At 48.9% G+C, this 16595-nt stretch overlaps 1 protein-coding gene across 3 annotated transcripts in view; it reads right to left on the bottom strand.

Annotated features, from left to right (window-relative positions):
• SHANK3 (SH3 and multiple ankyrin repeat domains 3) overlaps positions 1 to 16595 on the bottom strand; it is a 297280-nt gene that overhangs the window by 133728 nt on the left and 146957 nt on the right. For all 3 annotated transcript variants that reach the window (XM_066634645.1, XM_066634644.1, XM_066634647.1), the window contains exons 11-12: positions 9697 to 9863; positions 5275 to 5388 (exon numbers count right to left, since the gene is read on the bottom strand). In XM_066634645.1, the coding sequence (XP_066490742.1) occupies positions 5275 to 5388; positions 9697 to 9863 (281 nt within the window). The remainder of the gene's footprint in view (positions 1 to 5274; positions 5389 to 9696; positions 9864 to 16595) is intronic.

Below are 16595 nucleotides of genomic sequence, written 5' to 3'. Positions count from 1 at the left end.
TATTGTATTTGTTACAAAAGAACATAAGAAGAGCCCCGCTGGATCAGGCACACTCCCATCTAGTCCAGCTTCCTGTATCTCACAGTAGCCCACCAAATGCTCCAGGGAGCACACCAGATAACAAGAGACCTGCATCCTGGTGCCCTCCCTTGCATCTAGCATTCTGACATAGCCCATTTCTAAAATCAGGAGGTTGCACATACCCATTATGGCTTGTAACCCGTAAAGGATTTTTCCTCCAGAAACTTCCCAATCCCATTTTAAAGGCATCTAGGCCAGATGCACAAGATCCTGTGGTAAGGGGTTCTACAGACCAACCACATGCTGCATAAAGAAATATTTTCTTTTGTCTGTCCTAACTCTCCCAACACTCAATTTTAGTGGATGTTCCCTGGTTCTGGTGTTGTGTGAGTCTAAAGAACAACTCTCTAACCGCTCTGCCTATTCCCTGCATAATTTTGTATGTCTCAATCATGTCCCCCTCAGGCGTCTCTTTTCTAGGCTGAAAAGGCCCAAATGGTGCAGCCTTTTCTCACAAAGGTGCCCCAACCCCGTAATCATCTTAGTCGCTCTCTTTTGCACCTTTTCCATTTCCACTATTTCCTTTTTGAGATGTGGTGATCAGAACTGGACGCAATACTCCAGGTGTGCCCTTACCATCAATTTGTGCAACGGCATTACAATATCAGCTGTTTTGTTCTCAATACCTTTTCTAATGATCCCAAGCATAGAATTGGCCTTCTTCACTGCAGCTGCACAGTGGGTTGATACTTTCATCGAGCTGTCCACCACCACCCCAAGATCTCTCTCCTGATCTGTCACAGACACCTCAGAACCCATTAGCCTATATGTGAAGTTTTGATTTTTTGTCCCAATGTGCACGACTTTACACTTACTTACATTGAAAATGCATCTGCCATTTGCTGCACATTCTGCCAGTCTGGAGAGATCCTTCTGGAGCTCCTCACAATCACTTCTGGTCTTCACCACTCGGAAAAGTTTTGTGTCATCTGCGAACTTAGCCACTTTATTGCTCAACCGTGTCTCCAGGTCATTTATGAAGAGGTTGAAGAACACAGGTCCTAGGAGAGAGCTTTGGGGCACACCGCTTTCCACCTCTCTCCATTGTGAAGATTGCCCATTGACACCCACTCTCTGTTTCCTGGTCTTCAACCAATTCTCAATCCAGGAGAGGACCTGTCCTCTAATTCCCTGACTGTAGAGCTTTCGCAGCAGCCTTTGGTAAGGGACCATGTCAAACGCCTTCTGAAAGTCCAGATAAATAATGTCTATGGATTCTCCTGCATCCACATACCTGTTGACCTTTTCAAAGAATTCTAAAAGTTTCGTGAGGCAAGACTTACCCTTACAGAAGCCATGCTGATTCTCCCTCAGCAAGGCTTATTCATCTATGTGTTTTGAATTCTCCCTCAGCAAGGCTTGTTCGTCTATGTGTTTTGATGCATGTGCAAGCTCTTGGTTTTAGAGGTAGGTAGTCTGTGATTGCCAGATGCGGTGGAGGGGGCACCAGGTCACAGGTTGTGTCTGTTGTCTTGTGTGCTCCCTGGGCATTTGGTGAGCCACTGTGAGATACAGGAAGCTGGAGTAGATGGCCCTTTAGCCTGATCCAGCGGGGCTCTTCTTATGTTCTTATGTAATTTGCAAACATAAGGAGATAAATGTTTCTTTTTGTTGGATATTATTACTTATAAATAAATAATTTTTTTTTGGTTGATTTCTTTTTTTAAACTTCTGGTAAATATATGTGGGTCCTGATAGAGAGGTGTTTTAAAAAGTGGGTCCTGGTGCTAAAATGTTTGGGAACCACTGTTGTGGACAAAAGAGCTATATGCACAACTCTTTTGGGCATTTTCCTCAAAAGCAGATGCAATTGGGTCAAGATCAGTGTTGTCCTCAAATTGTGGCAAAATCAGTGGTCTGCATCTCTTTGGCAAAAGCTGCAGCACCTGAGACCCTTTAGCAGCAACCCAGTGCTCACTTCTCCTCCCCATACCCCTGTGGAGTGCAAGTTTGTTCTCATCTATTCCATGCATGCCTGTGGTTGCCTTGCCCACTAGTACCCCTTCTTCTCTGTCCTGTAACTGGAGACATTACACTCAGCAAAAAGTGCTTGCCAGGAATGGGCACTAAATGGGTTGTATAGAACTCCTCAGGCACACCTGGGACTACTGGGAACATATTCTTAATAAACACTGTTTTGCTGCTTGGCCTCTTCTCAAGATGACTATTCAATTGGATAGAGCCATCTGTCTTCTCAAAGAGAGGTTATGCTGAACTGGAGAAGCCTGGTCAATGAACTTTATTCCTCACCTGAATGGAATCTCAGAAAATAATAATAATAATAATAATAATAATAATAATAATAATAATAATAATAATACAGGTATTTATATACCTCCTTTCTTGATCATCAGATTTCTCCTCAGACTTTAATTCAAGGCAGTTTACATAGGCAGGCTGTTCTAAATCCCCATAGGGATTTTTACAATTGAAGAAAGGTTCTATCTTTCAAGAACCGCACAACATTCCAGATGGATCTTTTCTGGTATCGCTTCTGGCCTCCAGTTGCCTCCCACACAGGCTGACGAGCAGCTCCTTCATCTCTCACTTGAAGGGCGTCCAAGACGCTTCTTCACTCACACCAAAGAGTAGGTGGAATAATTCAGCTCGGCTTGTCATCATGGTGCCAGTGGCCTCGAATTGGCAATCTTCAGATGTTATCTGCAGGCAAATGGAGGCTCTCTCTAGACCAGATCTCCTGCACTTCTCCTCCTTCAACTAGAATGGTTGAAATGGCTTCCCTGACCAGAAGAATCGTGTAGCATGACAGATCTTTTGTACCCCATAATCACTTTTCTTTACACCAGACTTTTACACTTTTGTTTACAGTTTTTTTAACTTTTTTTTTGGTTGGGGGGAACCACAAGATAGGCACTGTCATGAGCTAGTCGCTCAGAGGACAAGTTCTCCCTCCACAAGGATATACAAAGCCAGCAAACCAGCATGCACACACACTTCTCACAACACAGAGAATGCTAATCAGGGCAGAATCCTAGTGCAAGAGGAATAGCAGAAGCAAGCACAGCCCAGAAGCTGCACCTATTCCTCACAGGTGCACCTTCTGGCACTACAAGAGACCCAGTTGAGTTGCACAACTGCAAGAAAGTATGTGTGAAAGGGTGTTTCGGAGGACTCTACTGATCCCTTGAGAACTTCTTGGGGGACTCCGGTTAGCCCAGGGGTCGGCAACCTTAAACCTTCAAATAGCCATTTGGACCCGTTTTCCAGAGAAAAGAAAATCTCGGGAGCCACAAAACCCTTTTGACATCTAAAATGAAGATAACACTGCATATATAGTTTTTTTTTTACCTTTATGCTATGTATAAAAAAACTATAGTGTGTTGCATTTTTGAAATGAATGATCTGCTACAAACAATATGTAACATATTTTAATGTTACAAGATCACCATAATCTTAAATTTAGAATTACATATGAAAAACGAAAGAGCTAAAATAAAATACATTTAAATTAAATACTAATTTATTTTCCCAGGGCCTGCTCTAGCCAATTTGGTGCTATAGGCAAGACTTGGGCTGGTACCCTCCCTAGCAGAAAATCCTGACCAACAGTAAATAGTCATCTTTGTGTCTTTTCTACAGTAATGTAAAAGAGGTACAATGAAATACAAAATCTAATGATTAGTATTTTTCAATACAATAAAGAGATTTATAGTTATTACTCTCCCTTGTATGTCCCAATTTATAATGCACTCCCCTCTTGTATATGCAACTTTTACAATGCGCTCCCCTCTTAAAGGTCCCATTTTTATAATGTAGCCCCTTCTTGTAGGTACTGGGGCACCTTCCTTATGAGGAAAGGCTACCTTTGGGCCTCTTCAGCCTAGAAAAAAGGCGCCCGAGGGGGGACATGATTGAGACATACAAAATTATGCAGGGGATGGACAGAGTGGATAGAGAGATGCTCTTTAAACTCTCACATAACACCAGAACCAGGGGACATCCTCTGCCTGTCTCCTCAAATGTCAGTTCCAGAAGAGTCAACGGGGCTTCCTCCCAGGGAAGTGTGGACAGGAGTGCAGCTTGAGAGCAGCTCCTCTCCCTGTCTACACAGAAGTTAGCCCCAGTAGAGTCAACGGGGCTTCCTCCCAGGGAAGTGTGGACACGAGTGCAGCTTGAGAGCAGCTCCTCTCCCTGTCTACTCAGAAGTCAGCCCCAATAGAGTCAACGGGGCTTCCTCCCAGGGAAGTGTGGACACGAGTGCAGCTTGAGAGCAGCTCCTCTCCGTCTCCTCAGAAGTCAGTTCCAGAGGAGTCAATGGGGCTTCCTCCTAGGGAAGTGTGGACATGAGTGCAGCTTGAGAGCGGCTCCTCTCCCTGTCTACTCAGAAGTCAGCCCCAGTAGAGTCAACGGGGCTCACTCCCAGGGATGTGTGGAGAGTACAGCAGCCTCAGAGCCCCTCCTCTACCTGTCTACTCACAAGTCAGCCCTGGGCTTCCTCCCAGGGAAGTGTGGACATGAGTGCAGCTCACCACGCTCCTTCCTGCCCATCACCTCAGCAGCGCTGCGTCTCCCGTGCTTCTCCGACCAGCCTCGCCTCTTCCGTTCAGGAAGAGCGCCGTAAAGAGGTGCCCGGCTGCCCCCCGCACCTGCTTGCAGTGGGGTGCCTGCGGGCGCCTGCTCGCAGTGGGGCGCGGAGAGCAGGTCCAGGAGAGCACTGCTGCCCCTGCCTGCCTGCCTGCCGAGGAAGGAGCTGCTGTGCGCGCGGGGGGGCGCTTTGCAGGGAAGGAGCTGCAGCTTTGCAGGGAGGAGCGGTGCCCCGGCCCCGCACTCACCAGCAGCCAGCGCCCGCAGCACATTGCACCGGAGTGAGGTGCCCTCGGGGCTGGGCTGGCTGGGCCATGGCCAAGGGGAAGGTGTAGCCCCCACTGGGGAGCCGTGTCAGAGGACTGAAAGAGCCGCATGAGGCTCTGAAAACACAGGTTGCAGATCCCAGGGTTAGCCACTGCTGGAGAGTCAATATGAGGCAAACCTGACCAGCAAGGCAGCACTTTCCCTAGCTACAACTGCTGAGAGATAAAACAAAGTGAGGTGAAAAATGTACCACAGCATTATCTTCCAGCCTTCATTCCAGTCATGTTTTGCAACCCTATACTGTTCAAGACAAGAGACTGCCCAAGCATGCTGAGTAATGGATCTTTCTGTGGGCACACAGCCCTTCTCCAAGGTACACACCTTGCCGTGAGTCATACTGCCGCATCTGCACCTCTTCAACACATTCTGCTGGGAACCAGCCAGTACGTCCCTTCACACTTCCTTCCCAAAAGCCTCCTTCTCCAATGCTGAGCACTGTGGGGGGAAGGAAGGGGGGAAGAGAGAGAAAGAGCAATTAGCGACCAGCATCATCAGGACACTGAACAATACTGCTGGTAAAGAAAAGAGCAGAACATGGGAAGGTCAGTGATGATGCTGGCTGCACCTCTGCAGAAGCATGCATGGCCTCTGGGAACCCAGTTCCTTGGGAACAAAGTGCCAGGTAAGGCACAGCAAGTTTAGCATCTGCGTGAGTTCAGCAGCAGGGCGAGGAAGCCAGGGCCCCAGATACTGCCCTTCTCATCCCTTGAGAAGAGGGCAGCAAACCAGTGTAGCGTTTTTCAGTACCCCTAAACAAACAAACAAACAAACAAAAACTATGCAGTCAGACAGGCAGCAGCAGGGTGGGGGCTATCCAGTGTTTTGCATTCAGTGCAACATGTATGACTATATGCCTTTGGGGCATAAATCATGGGTGTGTCCTTGGTTCAAGAAGCTCCAGGGACTCAGGGAACACATCTGCTCCCTTGAAGGCTTGGTGGCTGACCTGGAGAAGCAGAGGCAGGTGGAGAAGGACCATGGGGAGACCTCTGGTGACTATCAGGCTTCATTCTACCCTCAGGCATGCAGCTCCTCAGCTGCCCAGGTGGGAAGTCTCAGGGCTGGAGGACGCCATCCTGGAGAGGAGGGAAACAATCTCCTGGGGGGGACCCTTCTCCAGGGGACAGGCCTGTTTCCGAATGCACTCAGGATACTCCTTGATGGGAGGGGGATCCGGGGTTTCTTGTAGTGGGGGATTCGATTATAAGAAACATAGACAGGGGGGTTTGTGATGGATGTGAGGACCGCATGGCGACTTGTCTGTCTGGTTGTGGACATCACTTCTTGTCTAGACAGGCTGGTAGATAGTGCTGGGGAGGAGGTAGTGGTTGAGGTGCATGTTGGCACCAACAATGTTGGTGATCTAGAGGTCTAGAGGTCAGAGGGCAGGAGGTCTGGTCTAGAGGGTAAAGCCTCCGTTAGCCTGAAGATAACATCAGAAGGTCGCCAGTTCGAGGACACTGGCAGCTCCCTGAACGACTGAGAATGGCGAGACCTTGAAGAGGCTGACAAGCCCAGCTGAGTGATTCCACCTGCTCTTGGTGTGAGCAAGAAGCGTCTTGGCTGCCCTCTATGTGAGAGATGGATCTACTTGTCAGCATGCATGGGAGAACTGGAGACCAGAAGTGAGACCAAACCAGGAAGATCCATTCTGAAATGTTGTTGGTTCTTGAAAGAGAGAAAATCTATGATTGTAAAAATCCCCTTTGTTGTTGGCAACCTTGTCTCGAAAGACTATGGTATCGCGCTCTGAAAGGTGGTTCTGGAACAGCATCTAGTGTGGCTGAAAAGGCCAATCCAAGAGTGACAATCCCTTCCACACCGGGAGCAAGTGCAGTCTGTCCCTAGTCTGTCTCCCTGGCTATGGACCTTCCTTCTTTGCCTCAGACTGTTGCCAAGTGTCTCTTCAAACTGGGAAAGGCCATGCTGCACAGCCTGCCTCCAAGCAGACCGCTCAGAGGCCAGGGTTTCCCACTTGTTGAGGTCCATCCCTAAGGCCTTCAGATCCCTCTTGCAGATGTCCTTGTATCGCAGCTGTGGTCTACCTGTAGGGCACTTTCCTTGCACGAGTTCATTGCACGAGTTCATTTCCTTACACGAGTTTCCTTGCACGAGTTTAATAAAGTAGCACAAATTAAACCTAACTGCAATCCGGTGTCTTTGCTGGGGAATGTGTGAGCATAAATAGAGTGTTAGATGCAGGGAGATGGCAGCAAGATGTGAGTATCTTGTGTTTGCTCCCTGAGGCATTTTGTGGGCTGCTGTGAGGTACAGAAAGCTGGACTAGATGGGCCTGGGGTATGATCCAGCAGGACTGTTCTTATGTTCTTATGCTGCCACCAACAGATCTAGCATTGTGGTAGTAGAATGTGATTCATAGCCATGTAAATGTAAATGTGATTCATAGCCATTCATAGCCATTGTAAATGGCAATCCAGAAGCACACATAGCCACACAATTCTGCACCACCACCAGAGATGCCATGGAGGCCCCATGAGTAGTACTGGGGAAAAGGCCTGCTGACATCAGTAAGTTAGCATAACAGGGTTATGTCAGAACACATAATGAGGGCATGTCAGAAACGGTATGTAGTGGCACGCAGCCCTCATAACTTGCACCACCTCTGGAGCAAACCAACACACCTCCTTGGGTTCCTCAGACTTGCACAGCTAATGAAGTTGTGCCTGTCCAAGATGGCCCACTGGCAGTTGGGGAGCAAGCAACAATATTTTTCTTTTCCTGATTGCTTCCACCTCCTCCACCACAGCATGAAGCACAGCTTGTTTAGGCATGGCTGCTTACTATGACAGGAAAAAGCATAAAATTGGACCCTCAGAAATCCAAAGTCAAAGGAGAAATTACGACAGGGTGAATTTCATCAAAATCCCATTGTGAGATACACCAGAACCAACAGCTCAGTGTCCACTTACGCATGCAGACACTCTTGCGCAGGCAAGTTTCAAGCTCTGAGTAGCATTAGTTGTTTGTAGTGCTATTTTAATTTCTCCTGTTGGATTTTTTGGTTGGGGAATGCACGCATTACAATTAGGTCAATGTTCTGTTTAACTGTTCTTATTTCTCCAATTTACTGTCCTCAGCTTTTATACTGAAAAATAGGTTACAAATTTTCTAAACAAGTAATGTAAACAGCAACCACTTTCCTTTTGTTCAGCAGTAGAGGTGGGTGAAAATGGCTGAGTTAGAGCAAGTGTTGTCTGCTTTTCCCTGGACATTATTTTAACTGCCCCCCCCACCATTGCCTTTGAACAACTTATGTCTCTGTGAATTTCTGGCTTGGTCTGCATGTTTTCACAGTGCAAGAAGTATGTGGCAAACAGTTCATAGTTCTAATGTGGTTCTACATGCCTGTGTTACAGTTTTCATGCGTAATATAAATAAGGTCTGTTAAATTTACTTCATTAATTATTATTATTCTGCCTCTAATGTATTTATTTAAATTTAAGTAAATTTATTCAATTTGAAATGCAAATTAATTCCTTTTTTCTGGTCCACTCAGAAAGATGATGTGGCTCTCCTGCCAATACATTTGCCCACCCGTTCTAGGGTAAAAAATTAAAATTAAAATTAAAAAATTAAAAAAATTTCATGGGCACCTTTGTGGGTATCTTGGCACACCTCTGCTGGTTGCCAAGTTGTTTCTAGGCACAGCTAAAAGTGCCTGTCATCAGCAATAGAGTTCTAAATAGCTTAGAGTCCAGGTACCTGCTTATCTCAGCTCACTCCTAATGTCACCAGAAGAGAATGCCCTTCTCATGCCTCAATTTCTGCACATTCAAATGGTAGTAATGTGTGAGAAAGCCTGCTTTCATGTGTATTCCGTAGAACTCTCCACTGGAGGATATTCACTGATATTGCATAAGAGCAGCCTTGCTGGGTCAGACCCAAGACCTATCTAATTTCCCACAATGGTCCATCAGTTGGCCCACAAGCAGAAGATGGAGGCAGGGAGCCTTCTCCCACCAATGTGTCCATTAATTGGGATTCAGAAGCAGAGGGTCTCTGAAGAGACAGTATATTGCACTGCAAGCTGTTTTGAAAGACTCCCTCCCCCCCAAAAAGGGGGGATACACAGGTTTGGAAAGAAACACAAATGACTTCTTACAGCTTCTCACAGGACTACCCACTGCCTTCAGCTGAGGCTGCTTCCCAGGTTCTTGGCAAGGAACTATGCCAGCGAGACTGACAACAAGCCTTCTGAGGCCAAGGAAAGGATGTCAGGAAGGAGGAGAAAAGGCTTAACTGAAACCAGTGAGCTGAAGAGACAAGGGGGTGGGTTCGAGTAGCGTCACACAAAGGCCCAGCACAACACAGTGAAGGGGCTTCAGCCCAGGTGGGCTGGGCGGGACTCCTTGCCAAGAGCCCTGGAGGCGGGAGTCTGTCAGAAGTCTGCACTTCCAGGATGTTTTTGGGAAGCAATCAGCTGCTCAGCAAGGGCCAGAGACCCACGTCCATCAGTGCATCCCAAGTGGCTGGGCCAGAGCGGCCTGCCATCTCCACAGCGACTGAGGCCGACGGGCAGGCCCCGCCTGCCTCTCGGGTCAGCAGCACCAAGCAGTACTCCTGGTTCTGGTTCTGCGCCAGGAAGGAACCCGGGAGGCTCGGGAAACACGGAACCAGAGCTGGGCGGGCGGGCAGCTCTCCTCCCTCCCTGCGGGACGCCACTGGCCTTGGCCGCGTCCTCGCCCGCCCCGGGAGAGCCTCCCCCGCGGCCCGGGCACTCACCCTTGACGGCCTCTCCGCGGTGCAGCTGGATCTCGCCCTCGCCCTGCGGCGCGTGGCTCTTGACGGCGATGAACCTGCGGCCGGGCACGGCGCTGTACAGCTTCCTCTTGGGGCCTCGCGGCGGCGGCGGAGCCGGGGCTGCGCGCGCGCTCGGCTCCTCGCCGGGGCTGTAAACGAAGACATACGTTACGGTGCTGCGCCGCTCCGCCATGGCCGCGCCCGCCCCCCGCTCCGCCATGGCCGCGCTCAGCGCAGCCCGGGCAGCGCCCGCCGTGGCCGGCCGGGCCCCGCCGCTCCTCGCCCGGCCGGGACTCCGGCGGAGCGGCTGCCGGGGAGAGGGGCAGGGGAGCGGCGCCGGGGCTGCTGCCGCCGCCGGGCGCCGGGGCCGCGCCCTCCGCGCCCAGCCGGCGGGGCCGCCGAGGGCAGCGCCATGGCTCGGCCGCTGCCCCGCCGCCAAACCTCTCCGGACGGCTGCCCGGGTCCTGCTACCGCCGCCGCCCGGGCTGGCGAGGCGGAGGCGGGAGCCTGCACGCCTCGCCGCCGCTCGCGCACGGCAGCCGGCCGGCCGGCCGCCAGGTGCCTGCCCGCAGTCGCGGCGGCGCTGGCGGCTCCGCCCCTTGGGCGGGAGGCGGAGACCGCGCAGGGGCGCTGCCGAGGAAGCCCAGTCTGTGGGCGCGGGTGGAAACAGGCTGCTGAGGCGGAGGACGCGGAGCTGAGCCGGCTGGCCCGCCCGGCTGGCTCCAGGAGGTGCAGCGCTCCACTCTCACATAACACCAGAACCAGGGGACATCCACTAAAATTGAGTGTTGGGAGAGTTAGAACAGACAAGAGAAAATATTTCTTTACTCAGCGTGTGGTCGGTCTGTGGAACTCCTTGCCACAGGATGTGGTGCTGGCGTCTGGCCTGGACGCCTTTAAAAGGGGATTGGACACATTTCTGGAGGAAAAATCCATTATGGGTTACAAGCCATGATGTGTATGCGCAACCTCCTGATTTTAGGAATGGGTTAAGTCAGAATGCCAGATGCAGGGGAGGGCACCAGGATGAGGTCTCGTTATCTGCTGTGCTTCCCTGGGGCATTTGGTGGGCCGCTGTGAGATACAGGAAGCTGGACTAGATGGGCCTATGGCCTGATCGAGTGGGGCTGTTCTTATGTTCTTAAACTACAATTCCCAGGAGGCCTTGCAGGTCTCTTGTTATCTGGTGTGCTCCCTGGGGCATTTGGTGGGCCGCTGTGAGATACAGGAAGCTGGACTAGATGGGCCTATGGCCTGATCGAGTGGGGCTGTTCTTATGTTCTTAACTACAATTCCCAGGAAGCCTTGCAGGTCTCTTGTTATCTGGTGTGCTCCCTGGGGCATTTGGTGGGCCGCTGTGAGATACAGGAAGCTGGACTAGATGGGCCTATGGCCTGATCGAGTGGGGCTGTTCTTATGTTCTTAAACTAAAATTCCCAGGAGGCCTTGCAGGTCTCTTGTTATCTGGTGTGCTCCCTGGGGCATTTGGTGGGCCGCTGTGAGATACAGGAAGCTGGACTAGATGGGCCTATGGCCTGATCCAGTGGGGCTGTTCTTATGAGAATAAGTTGTTGCTTGTGCTCTTAAAATTTTCCCCTTAAAGTTGCCACAGAGCCAAAAGGGTTGGAGATTAGCTAATGTCACACCAATCTTTAAAAAAGGAAGGAGAGGGAACCCAAGAAGCTATAGGCAATCAGCTTAATATCTGTTCCAGATAAGATGGTGGAAAGCCTAATCAAAGATAAAATTTTAAACAGATACATCAGGGACGTTCTATGTTAGGAGCAGGGTTGGGAACTTGAGTCAGTGACTCAGACTTCATGCGTGAAAATACATGATTTGGGGTTGACTCATGAGTCGCATGCGTGGAAGACTCTGAAAAAAACTCAAGTCAGGGCCCCCCTGACTCGGCACTCATTCCCACACATGCTGACTCAAGTGTGGCTGTGTCTAGCTTGCTTAATGTTTTTGCAACGTGAAAAGCCTGATGGTGCTAGCATTCCAACTGGGTGAACAGCAGGAAATTCTAGTCAGCAGGTGGGAAAGGGTTAATGTTTGCAATGAATGGAGGAGTTTGGACTGGACTGGATCTCTGAAAGGAAGGAAGGAATGGATGATCATTGAACAAAGCATGGGCATTCTGATATTTTTACTGACTTAGGGAGAACAGGAGGAGGAGCAAAGGTAAGGTGCTTGCCTTACCATTGGCTTGAGAAGCCCGGGGGGGGGAGGAGGCAGGGATGGGGGGGTTCATAGCAAATACACTTTGCACCACAAGGAAAGGGAGGAAGAATTGAATGACTGGCCGTAGTGGGACTACTTTTGAGTAGGGCTGCCAAGGATTGGGTCATCCTGGTAAGCCTCCCAGCTGCTCCACATGACCTTCCTTCCTGTTGCCACTTCTGTCCCTGCTCTCTAACAGTCTCTCCCACGCCCTCCAGCCCTGTTTACTGATGGGCGGGGACATCAGGGCATGTTCAAAGAGTGCTCTGACACACACACACACAGCCATGGTGGGCTTTTTAAAGAGTGGACAATTTGAATCCTTTAGAGTCACAAAAGGGTGACTAGGACACTTGAAAAGTGACCCTATTATGATTCGTTTTCAAGTTGCGGTGGGTGGCGGGTGACTCAACTCACGTCAAGCTACTGAGTTTTCCCATCCCTGCCTAGGAGTATGTATCTCATTTCATACTGTGGTCCAAAAAGCATTAATGGCATCTGCTGAGGGCCAGAAGTTACATCATTAAGTAAGAAGTGATATCATTAAGCCGATAATGACCAGGAATACTCTCTTTGTCTCAGGTAGGAACTCATCAACTACAAAATGACAGAAGAGAAAATTTGCAAATTTTCATAATATTTCCAAGAAATGGAAGAGCTTGGTGTAGCCATCTTTCAGCATCACTGCTTTTGCTAACATTTCACAGTTGAGCAGCTAAGAGGGAGAGCCCAATTATAATGGAAACCAAAGTTTGGGGGGGGCACATCCAGCCTGTGGGCTTATGTTTGATACCCCTGAGATAGAAGCTTTACTGAGGGAGAATCAACATGACTTCTATAATGGTAAGTCTTGCCTCACAAACCTTTTAGAATTCTTTGAATAGGTCTACAGGCAAGTAGAAATGGGCAAACTTGTTAAAGTTATATAGATTGCTGTCTTTAAGTCGACTGGGCCAATTGCTCTCAATTGGGCCTCAAGCCTAAGGCCCCCCCAGCTAGTATAAAAACAAAAAATAAAATTAATATTTTTACTAAATAATTTCTCAATCACTAAACATATATGTAATTTTTTTCAAACATAATCTACACATTTTGTCAGTTTAGTTGCAGGCTTATATGCATACAGTTTTATATAAAAATGTGCTCAGATACATTTGGTCCATTAACTCATATGCACTTTTTAAGTGCACAGATTCATTGTTTTCGATTCTTCCATAGAGATATAGTCTATAATAAATTTTACTTATATCTTTAAAATTTTACAGATTTGATTATGAACCTGTGACTCTGCGAAAGATGTTTCAAACATCTTTTGGAGCCCCACAACTCTTAAGATCAGCACTGATTATATACATAGATTTTCAGAAGGCATTTGACATAGTCCCCTGCTAAAAACTCCTGAGAACACTCCTCAGTCATTTCCTGATGCAGGTCCTCTTATGGATTAGGAACTAGTTGAAGACCAAGAAATAGTGTGTGTTAATGGGCAATTTTCACAAAAGAGAGGGAGGTGTAAAGCAATTTAGCCAAAGGATCTTGGGACCTGTGCTTTATAAATGACCTGGAGTTGGGAATGAACAGTGAGGTGGCCAAGTTTAGGATGATACTAAACTTTTCTAGGTGATGAGGACCAGAAGGGACTGTGAAGAACTCCAGAAAGATCTCTCCAAACTGGAAGAATAGGCAGTAAAATGGCAGATGTGTTTCAATATAAGTAAATGTCAAGTAACACACATTGGGACAAAAAAATCAAAACTTCACAGATAGGGGAGACGGAAAGAGGAGATTTGAGTTTACCTGTAAATTCCCCTTCTCAGTGAACTCTATGGCAGGGTCAGTTAGAAACAGGTGGGTATCTCAGGTAAGGCAAAGATCTTCCTGAGAGGAGGGACTCCTTTCCCAGACTGAGAAAGCATAGAGGAACCCCCTCCTGGTCCTCACATCATTGACTGAGAATCCAGATGCCTCCATCACTGGGAATGAGAAGATGTGCAGAGGAGGTCCAGGGGCTGTGAACGAAGCACTCCAGGAGAACAGTGAGGGGGAAAGCTATGTACAATACTTTTATTCTCTCTGTCAATCTTGACTCGCCCTTCTACTTTTTTTTATGTTCTCAAATGTCAGACTGTGAGAGTGAATTGTCTGACCCTGCCATGAAGTCCACTAAGAAAGGGAATTCACAGATAAGAACTATCCAAGAACTATCACAGGTGAGAACTATCCAAGCCTTGCCTCTTAAGGGTGGGAACTGCCTGAACTATAGGAAACCATGTTCTGAAGAACTTGCTTGGCATAAGCAGTGTCCGCAGATGTGAAGGCATCAATACTATAGTGTATGATGAAGATATGCAGTGTACGCACCTGTTCTAAGGAAGGGCAGGCCTTGAAGGCCACAGTGGTGACTGCTCCCCTCAAAAAGTGAGCCAGGATACAAGAGGGGGGGGAGCTAAACCGCGGGCCCTGTACACCTCTTCTACCACCTCTCTGACCCACTGGGAGATGGTAGAGGATGTTACCTTGAAGTCCTGTTTCTTGGGTTTATAGGAGACAAGGTCTCTGTCTTGCTTAAGGGAGCAGTTCTATCTAGGTAAAAGCAAGCTCAGTGCACGTCTAATGTGTTTCGCTCTCACTCCCTTGGCTGCCGGGGGTTGTGGAAGAAGGAGGGAAGGAGAGTTCTGGAGAACTCTCAGAAGTCCTGAGAGTTATGCAAGGAGAGTTAACCTTTGGGAGGAAGGAAGGATCAGGTGAAATGACCACACTGTCCTCCTGAAAATGGCATAGCTCCTTGGCCATGGAGAAAGTCATTATCTCAGAGACCCATCTGGCAGAGACTGTGCCTACCAGGAAAGCTGCCTTAGTTCCAGGTGACCTTTAGGAGAAAGGTGGCTATAGGCTCAAAAGGAAGTCTGGTCAGCAGTTTGAGGATGAGGGGAAGGTCCCAGGTGGGGGCCCTGATGATGGGGGGCTGAGCAGGACCACCCCTCTGGTGAACTTCTTTACATGGGGGTGACAGGCTAAACAACTGCCCTTGGGGAAAACCAACATAAAAGCAAAGGTTGACTACCTTCTGAAGGTGGCAGTGCTATGCCCCTTGTCCAGGCCAGACTGGAGGAAGTACAAGAATTCCTTGATCTTCTCCGGTTGAATCCTGCACTGAGAGCACCAGTCTGCAAACACCCAAATGTAAACCTGGTTAGTGGAGATATTTCTGTGGGCTAGAAGAGCCTTGAGTACTGGCTCTGAGTAGTCTAGGTTGGCAGGTCTGCGCAGCACAACCTTCAGGCAGCTAAGTGGAGCATCTGCAGTTGTGGGTGCAGGAGCAGTACTTGGAGGTCTGGTCTCGGAGGCAGGTAGAGAAGAGGGGAGATGGCCAGTTCCTTAAGATCAGGGATGCTGAGACCAGTGAGGCGTGATCAGAAGAACCTCTGCCTTCTCAATCCTGATCTTGTTGACAATGCTGGTGATAAACTTGATGGGAGGAAAGGTGTAGAGGGTGCCCTTTGGCCACTGGAGATGTAGTTGTCTGTTGTGGTGGCAAGCAAACAGATCCAGGGTCAGAGGTTCAAAGTGCTGGCAAGCCATCAGAAGATTTGAGGATGGAGCTACCATTCCGACTGGTCGAGCTCCTTCCAACTCTGAATCTGCCATGAGGTTGTCAAGACCTGGGAACTAAGGTTCCGTTCAGCCCACAAGAACATCAAGTGTGCTTGGGTCTGCAAAGAAATAGACCTGATCTCTCTCTAGTGATTGACACACGCTCTGGCTGAGGTGTGTCTGTGTACACTAGGATGTCTCTCATCCTGAGCTGAGACAGGAAGGTCTTCATGGCCAGGCAGATGGTTAGAAGCTCCAGGAATTTGATGCTTCTTCTTGCCTCACTTGGTGACTACCTGCCTTGGGTTGCCTTGTCCAGGCATATTCCCCATTCCAGGATGCTGGCATCGATGTGGAGGACTACCCTATCGATCACGAGGATGGAGAATGCCTGATCAAATCTGCATAGCTGATAGCCTGCCACCAAATCTGCATAGCCACCAGAGAAGGTCTATCCAGGTGTATGGGTCCAGAGGAATCTATCTGCTCCTTTAGAGGGCTATGTAGTTCTGATGGGGGAGCAGGAGATACTGGGGGGCTCTCACCCAGAATCTGGCCCATGGGATTATGTCCTGGCCTGAGCATGCATAGGAGGTGTACGAAGACAAGGACATCTGGTTTGCAAAAGGTGCAAAAGAGAGCGACTAAGATGATTACGGGGCTGGGGCACTTTCCTTATGAGGAAAGGCTATGGCGTTTGGGCCTCTTCAGCCTAGAAAAGAGGTGCCTGAGGGGGGACATGATTGAGACATACAAAATTATGCAGGGGATGGACAGAGTGGATAGGGAGATGCTCTTTACACTCTCACATAATACCAGAACCAGGGGACATCCACTAAAATTGAGTGTTGGGCGGGTTAGGACAGACAAAAGAAAATATTTCTTTACTCAGCGTGTGGTCGGTCTGTGGAACTCCTTGCCACAGGATGTGGTGCTGGCGTCTAGCCTAGACGCCTTTAAAAGGGGATTGGACAAGTTTCTGGAGGAAAAATCCATTACAGGTTACAAGCCATGATGTGTATGTGCAACCTCCTGATTTTAGGAATGGGCTATGTCAGAAGGCC

Source organism: Tiliqua scincoides, chromosome 7 (genome assembly GCF_035046505.1).
Source record: "Tiliqua scincoides isolate rTilSci1 chromosome 7, rTilSci1.hap2, whole genome shotgun sequence".
NCBI classification, from domain to species: domain Eukaryota; kingdom Metazoa; phylum Chordata; class Lepidosauria; order Squamata; family Scincidae; genus Tiliqua; species Tiliqua scincoides.
The sequence above is the reverse complement of the archived record's forward strand: the minus strand, read 5'-3'. Positions and strand labels throughout refer to the sequence as shown.